We start from the raw sequence: 8,164 nt of genomic DNA on the forward strand, positions 1-8,164 counted from the left end.
ATCAAGCTGACATCTTGTTGAGTAAGTTATCCGATGACCAGTATTAAAATATGTTTCAAATGATGTATGATGAGTAGAAACAATCTGATATTCATACGAGTGTTTTATATTCAGATGATTTGTTGGAGTGCCGGGCGAAACAGACACCCAAGATTAAAAGGTAAAATAAACTATGTCAAGTTTCTAAGATATTTGACTATACAGAGGTACAAAACTGTGTTATCCCAAATTTAAAGTGAACTGAAGAGCAAAGCAAAGATCGCATTGTGGACATATTATTGAATGATGTATGCTCCATATTTCAACAGTTTACCTAGAAATTGGCATAAGTTCTCATATTTGCTGCTACACTGTGTACCTTGTGTCAATCGAACAAATAAAAATAATTAGGTGATTGAGTTTTATTGGTAAAAATAGAGTCCATTTTGTTAATACGTTGGTGATGTTGTATATCATCAGATTTTATTTACGAGTTGTGTACGATTTTTTAATAGAAAAAACTAATTTATCAACGGAGATTTGAATGGCTCACATTTTTGCAACATTTTTGAAAAATCAATCTTTCAATAAAAGTTTTTTTGTAATAAATTCGTATCTAATAAATATCGGATTCTAATTGTTGTTTGATGTTGACAGTGGCAAAAAACAAGATGAAGCCTTGCAGATTTCCCAACAGCTGCGCGATGTATCGGAGCTTAGAGAATTAGACTTTTCTGGCAATTTGGTTGATAACGAACGAGTCATTACTCTTGCTGAACCTAGTAATTGGGTAGGTATATTCTGGATTGCTATTGCATCCTAACATATTTAATTCAGATTATTAACAGATATTCTTGACTAAATTATGATTCTCAATCAGTACGATAATTTTTTTGCAATATCGATTTATTTTTGTGTTCATACAGAACCCTTCAGTGGAGACGTGACTTAGTAGTCATTTTACATCATAAAATTTAGCTTTTGGTGATTTTGTTCGTGAACCATCGTTTTAGAACTAGATATACATTCAAACATGCTAAAATATGTAGCTTTCAGATAGTATACATGGTAAAACTTCGTTGGTACACTTTACATTTGTATCTTCTGCTCGTTCATGCGTTAAATTTTCTTGTTCTAGATAGTTTATTCCTATAAACTATGAAAAAAGATTTGAATTACGTTTTTCAGCACCTTATTTAGGTTTCTAACACTAGTTTTGCTTCAATTGTAGATTGATTATGGTTAAGTCTAATCATGACTTGCGGTTTAATTATCCATGAGCCTATCACAAAATTTTCTAATTCATAAGAACAACAGCACAAGTGTAAAAAAAGATGGTATTACATATGCAACCGATATGTAATGAGTATCACCTTATAGAGCTATTGAAAATCATAAATTGAGATTCAAAGCGATTATGTAAATTTCTGGATATGTATTTAGAAATTACTCTTCATATTATTTTTAATAGTAAAATTTCATGAATTTTATTTTACTATCTAGCAAAGAAAGTTCGTAACAAACAATGAGTTTGCAATTAAATTTGTTAACTTTTCTGAACATCTATAGGAAAACGACTGATTTAATGCGGAAAAATTGCAGTTCGATGGTTATAAATTAATTCCGACTTGGCTCAAAAAAAAATCCTATCCATGTACTCCCTGGAACAATTATTCTAATTGGTAGATTTGATTCTCAATATTCTTACAATTAGTTATGTGAATTTTTGAAATATTAACTTGTCTTAGACTAATTATGAACACTGTGCCAAAGCTTCATTGTTAACGTGTTGCTCTGTTGAGAGAAATTAATCGCCAATTTTTAAAATTTGGATGAGTCTGCAATTTTGTCATATCGTTACTCAACTTGAGATATTGTCTGTGGCAGAGTTTAAAAAGTTTAATGATTAGATTGCGTCTCTCGAATGTTGACTTCATCTTTGTCTTTCTTGTTATACTTATAAGATCAACTCTATTGGTACGCCATGTCTCATTGCTTTGTTTGTGATTTGAAACTCAAATTCTATCACTGCTTGCTTTCTTAATGTACAGGTATCAGATGTTCCCATGTCGACTTTTGGCGCAATAACCGATAAGGAGCTGGACTATATACTTCAACACGGTGGATTAATACCTTTGTTAGTTCGATGCCTTCCAATCCTTCCTTGGTTCTGTTATGAATTATTATTTAACAAAATAGTCCTACCTATGAAACTTTTTTTTTATCTTAACAATAATGCACGTCTCGTTCTTGCTTTTTTCATACATTGATGTGAAAAATACTGAACACATTTCCTTTCTTAGAGCTCCGTGTTAATCAATCAATCAATTATTCATTTCTCCAATAGGCACATCGATAAATACTTACAAAGAGAATCTTTAGTACCTTTATTGATCTCACAGCAAAGGGTATATAGATCTAGTAATGATTTAGGTGAAAGTTATAACGCTGTAAAAACAAACAAGAAAACTATTAGTACTAATGATTCTACATTTAAAATATTCATCATTTGAGTTGACTTGGAGTAGTACTGATGCTTTGATTCCTGCATATGTGCATTACTTAAAACTCAAGCGTCAGGACTAACTGTACAGCAAACCTGAGAGTTAAAAAGTATCATTTAGCATTTCGTTCCACTTTTTTATGTACACAAAGCTAATCGAGTAGAAATGTGTTTATCAGGGATTTACCAGATTCAGTTAGAAAGTTACCTGATCTACCTGAAACTTCCGTCCCAGGAAGTGAAGATGGAAACCTATTGCGGAAATCGACCCTTCCGCCTGTACAGCAAATCCAAACTGGAACTATCGGTCTGGTAGAAGGCCAAGGAGTAGATCAATCGTTACTTGAAATACGAGGTATTGTCTACAATTTTATACAGTTTGAGTTACGGTAACTTCTTCCATTCACTTTTAGTATTCAAAAAAACAGTTGGTTATCCTATTGATGAAGATTTCATTTCCGTATCCGCCGATGTTGTCTGATAAGTAATATTGGGTGTGTGCAAATTAACAAGATTTTATGAAACAAGAACTCAATTGTTGAGTTGATTACAGAAACTGCATTTGAACAAATACCTGAACCACCTCAGGAAGTTCCTTCGACACCAACTAAACGCATCCGATCGTCACCTGGCATTGATAGCCACACAACACCCACCAAGAAAAGACGTGTGAGTACTTTACGTGTACTTGTTGAGTAAAACTCATTTTAACAAATTTAAGAATAACTACCGATAATGCTTCGTTCATTCTACAAACTGCAGTTTGGAGCGCTATGAAAGCAGTGGTGAACACTAATTCACAACCAAATTTACCAGTATTTTTATTGTTGTAGAATATTTCCTTGCAGAATGCAGTAATGACATCTCCCATATAATTTTTAAATGCTCGATTTTTGTATCCCTGTTTAGTAGCTGATATGACAAATTCAGTTGAAATCTCAAACTACCGATTTGTTAAATAGGAATTGGATACTGAACACGGCGGCGTCTTGGCACCAGTACCGCCTCGAATCGAGCCACCGAGTGATAGTTTCACTCTGGAATCATTGATCATCGATGGTCAAGAGGGCAAAAAAACAAACCGGCGTTCCAAGAGGAGCAATATAATTGATGAAATTACCCAGATACCACCTCACAGACCAGACATTTACGTTCAAGTGGTAAGGGAAAACTTTTTCAGAGATTCGAACTAGTTCGGCTACGAACTTAAGTAAAAGTACATGTGATTAAAAATATGCATAAACTACTTACGGGACATTTAAGTGCGTAGTTTGCGTTTGAAGTAAACTGTAGCTTCTGTACGACTTAATGCCATATAAAAATGCAACAGACAATAGAACTTACTTCACTTCAAATCATTAAAATAATACTTTTTGTTATTCTTAGATCCCTAAGGATATAATTCAACTCCCAAAGGATACTGCCAATGAATTGCTCACGATCCCATCCACGAGCTCTAGACGCTGGGGAAACGGGTTACTCGATTTGTACGAAAGCATGTTGCTTAACCCTATGAGTCATAGTGGTAAGTATTCTTCAAATTTCAAGTAGGTATTCATATTCGTTTTCCAAAGATTTAGAGAACTAAACCCAAACCAAACCCAACCGGAGCTATATTGTTCTAAAAATTAACTTGGAACGATAATGTGTGACTCAAAGTGTTGAATCTTGCTTGAAAAGTATGACCTTTGAAAAATCGGAAAATGATCATTCTCGATCACCCCTAGTTGTGTTCCGATTTTTAGAATCTTCAGAATAAATAAAGACAATTTTGTCCAAGCGACTGATTTTATCATGAGTTGCGATTATCTTTCTCAGTTTTTGTTACTTACCAACTTTTTTTTCCTTTAACTTTGTGTTAATTTAGAGAATAAGCTCGGAGATTTCGGCTGCAATCAACACATTTAATATTTTAAGCAGTAAAAAGATTTATGTTGAATTAAAGTATCGTTTAACTACCTGAGTTACTTTGCAGCTATAGAACCAATACCGAACCCAGAAGTGGTACTTGGACCAGTCTCTGAAATTCACACAACTACGGATATCACTGTGGATGGGCTCCCGATACATGGAACATTGTTGGAAAACACTTCAAAAACTAACGGAACTAAAACTATTGAACAAATTTCAATTGACCATACAATTCAGGTGCCCCAAATTGACAGCTGGTCAGTGAATGTGATTAATGATTTGCCTCAGCCGTTGCCCGAAACATCTATGAACGAGCCACACGTTACTTCGGAAATGATCAATGATCGTCCTCAGTCAGAGATCATTAACAGCGTTTACCGGTAATGATGATTCTATTAATGAAATCAACATAATCCATAATTGTTAATTGTACATGTTTTCATCACTGATTGTCAGCTTATTTGAAAAGTGATTAATTGTCTGGTTAGCTAGAATCTGCTGCAACGGGTTGAAAATAAAAATCTTTTATTGTTTTCAGCATTTATTTTTTGTTTAGTACCATTTGACTAGTATAATATGTTAACTGGTGTTCTTATCTTGCAGTGACTGGTTCCAAAATTGGGCAGATGGGCATTCTAGAGTTCCATTGAACGACAAAGGCATTGAAAAGAGTCCTGCAGTAGAAGTCAGAGTAGGCAGTCACCGATCTAAGAGCAGTAAGACTTCTACCGGGTACGTTTATTTTTATATATATATATATATCTATATATGTTCTTTCCATATAGATGGATATCATAGAGGAATCAAATTATTATAACATTTCTAAAGACCAACTGCATAATTTTTATCCAAAGCAATAGCTCATTTCGTTTCTAAACCAATTCTATGACAAATCGTTCAAAATGAATGATAACAATGAAATGACACCTTTCTCTTTTCAAAATAATCATCAGTTCAGTATTCTCAACTTAGAATAATATTAATTTTTTTTTACATCTACTGAGGAACCAAACTAAACATCTATTGGGCGATTTGTACGAAATCATTTTTCCATCAAAATGAGCGTGAATTCATTCAAGTTGCACGAATATAGTGTAGTGACCACTTGAGAAATTTTACAATGATGTAATTCTGTTTGAATTAGTATTATTATTTATGTTCAATTTGAATTTGGGATTACCTTAATCAGCTAATTCCCTCCTTTATATTTTATTCTAAATGAATCAATTATAATGAATGCAGTTGGTTCAAATTCCGACAGTGCAATATTTTTATGCCCTCCAATAATCAATGAAGTCATCTGTATTTCGAAAATTAGATAAGAAAAATACGATATACTTAAGTTGGAAATTCGATTTCTTTAAAGTCATCTTAGAGTTGTAAAATAGTGATTTTCCGGGATGTTTCATTATACGTTAATATTACCGACTCTCAATTATCAGACACATTTATTCACAGTTCACCAATCCAGTCCACAGCAAATCAGACGAAGTCTGATTTATTTGGATGCCTTCAAGGTTTGTGGTCACGCAATCAAGTCTTAACATTCAAAGATCTGGTCCCGACTTCGTCTAATACGAGAAAAGATGCTATTCGAACATTCTCGTCTCTACTTGGTAAGTAAATTGAATATTGGAGCACATTACTAAGGAATTCATGAATGAAAATCTCCATCTGCCGATCAAGGGCTTTTGCTAAATGGAAATATTGTTTTGTGGACATCTCGAAGTTATAAGTTGATTTTGTAGTTTGTTTCAAATTCGCGCAATCGAAAATCGAACTCTAGACACGCTTATAGCTATTCAGAACGCTACACTGCCAGTCAAAAAAATCAAAGTTTCCTGTCAATTAGTCACATGATAATCAATTTGAGGGAATCTTTTTAAATTGCTGAATCAGTTACCTAATTTGGTATTTAAAAATTGTGAAAATAACCACATACAAGGCATCTGAAAATATTTATAATATGTTACTAGAATAAGTTTCATGTTCAACAGATAGATTTCTTATACGATAGGTGTACGGTGCAAAAAATTATATATTTCTAACAACTTACAAAAATTGGAGGTATAATCTTTTATACGGAATGTGAAAAAATAGATTGTAAATGGTAATTTCAAAAGTGGGTCCATAGATAAAACAATTGCTGCATATAAAATCATGGAAAGATCAAAGCTACTCTCAAAATTATAAAATGGAATTCCATGTTAATTCCATCAGATATTGGAACACTTGAAACTATACAATATGTGTCTTTCAGAACATTAACTAAGAATAAAAGAGCTGAAAATTTACTAAATAATTTAAGATGTAGACTTTTCCTTATTGAAAAAAGGGCCCAATAGTTCTTCACGCAAGTTTAGATGCTGTTATTCCTTATTGGTTACAGAAAATGAAATTACTTAAATTTTGAATTACAATGTTTTGATTGATAATTCAAAGATTTCAGCTTTATTGATATGTAGGTAATTATAAAATAAAACAATTATATCTGCTGTGATGATGTTTTATTTGGTAAAATCATTTGAAACAATTGTTTGTTGTATTCAAATTTCAGAACTGCATAAATCAAAGCAAGTGAAACTGCTTCAAGCCGAACCTTATGGACATATTTACATACAGGAGTATTCTATGTACTAAACAAGCTTTAATGGGCACCCTTCACACTGCATCACACTCTGTAAGTTCTTGATCATAATTAATAAGGTCCTTATGTAAATAATTCATTGTTTATCAAATGGATATCTATATAATTATTATCCTAAGGTATATCAACGTAATGGATATTAGCCTTTAAATTTTTAGTAATTATTTAAATTGACTTATTTATTTTTATTTATTATGAATTTTATAATTTGACAATTTCAAAGTAACTTGAATTGCAACTGATACTTAAAATTATACTCTGATTCGCATTCGAGGACTTTTTTATCTGTATAGATAAATAGCCAAAAACAAACTTAATATTGAACATCATTGTAAATGTAAGTTAGCAGGAAACTGACAATATACCATGGTAGTGGGTGGTAGGCTCATTCGACTGTAAAGTATTATGTCCATATTTGATAAAACCTTCTTGAGGCAAGCATTCCTAGTTTTGATGGGAAGGTTTGTTTAGTGCCAAATCTCGATTGCCTTGTAATATTCTTGAGTGGGAGGTATATTTTTTCTAAATCTGGCTTTCTGGAAATATAAGTATTTTTTAAATTCAAACTTTTTTCAGTGTGAATAATTTACTTTCTGTTTGCCCGTTCATTTTGTAAGTTAACAAAAATGAACTACCCAATTTTATGTAGCTCAAGTTTACCCAAGATTTATAAGATCGACATTCATTTTCCTTGTTTTTAATTTTAGTATTTACTGAAAAACAGCATCCTCCTTAACCAAAATGGTGATTATAGTAGGGAGTACGTTTTAAAGTAGACAATCCCAAAAAAGTGATGAGCGGTAATATTTTCCGGTGAAACATGTTTTTAGTCATTTTATACAAACTTGATACTTTCATACAAAACTTTCATACAAAAATAATTTAAACTAGTTAAATTGCATTTACTGGAAGTTCTGGTACATTTTTAATAATCGGCAATGAGTCTAAACCACGCAATATTTACCAGAATTGACCGACGCTTATTTTCGTTTTGTACAAAATACTTTCATCTGTAATAAAAAGGTTTCAAAACTATTCAATTGCATGTGTGTTCGTTTTTTCCACGTCCAAGCAACACCCTAATAATTAATATTTTGCTAAGATTGCATGACATTAATGAAGAA

At 32.4% G+C, this 8,164-nt stretch overlaps 1 protein-coding gene across 1 annotated transcript; it reads left to right on the forward strand.

Annotated features, from left to right (window-relative positions):
* Positions 1–564: 564 nt before the first annotated feature.
* On the forward strand, positions 565–7,136 carry LOC124414161. Its single transcript, XM_046895115.1, has 10 exons — positions 565–769; positions 2,031–2,116; positions 2,662–2,837; positions 3,036–3,151; positions 3,445–3,642; positions 3,869–4,007; positions 4,458–4,773; positions 4,997–5,125; positions 5,852–6,009; positions 6,951–7,136. Exons 2-10 carry the CDS (start codon positions 2,046–2,048, stop codon positions 7,031–7,033), a joined length of 1,386 nt encoding a protein of 461 aa, XP_046751071.1. The 5' UTR covers positions 565–769; positions 2,031–2,045; the 3' UTR covers positions 7,034–7,136.
* Positions 7,137–8,164: the final 1,028 nt, after the last annotated feature.

Source organism: Diprion similis, chromosome 2, assembly GCF_021155765.1.
Source record: "Diprion similis isolate iyDipSimi1 chromosome 2, iyDipSimi1.1, whole genome shotgun sequence".
Lineage (NCBI taxonomy): Eukaryota > Metazoa > Arthropoda > Insecta > Hymenoptera > Diprionidae > Diprion > Diprion similis.

Excerpts from the sequence above, each read along its gene's own strand:
- LOC124414161 (XM_046895115.1), top strand. The coding sequence starts at position 2,046 with ATGTCGACTTTTGGCGCAATAACCGATAAGGAGCTGGACTATATACTT. Across the intron at positions 3,643-3,868 it reads CAGACATTTACGTTCAAGTG|ATCCCTAAGGATATAATTCA; the intron begins GTAAGGGAAAAC and ends TGTTATTCTTAG. Across the intron at positions 5,126-5,851 it reads AGCAGTAAGACTTCTACCGG|TTCACCAATCCAGTCCACAG; the intron begins GTACGTTTATTT and ends ATTTATTCACAG.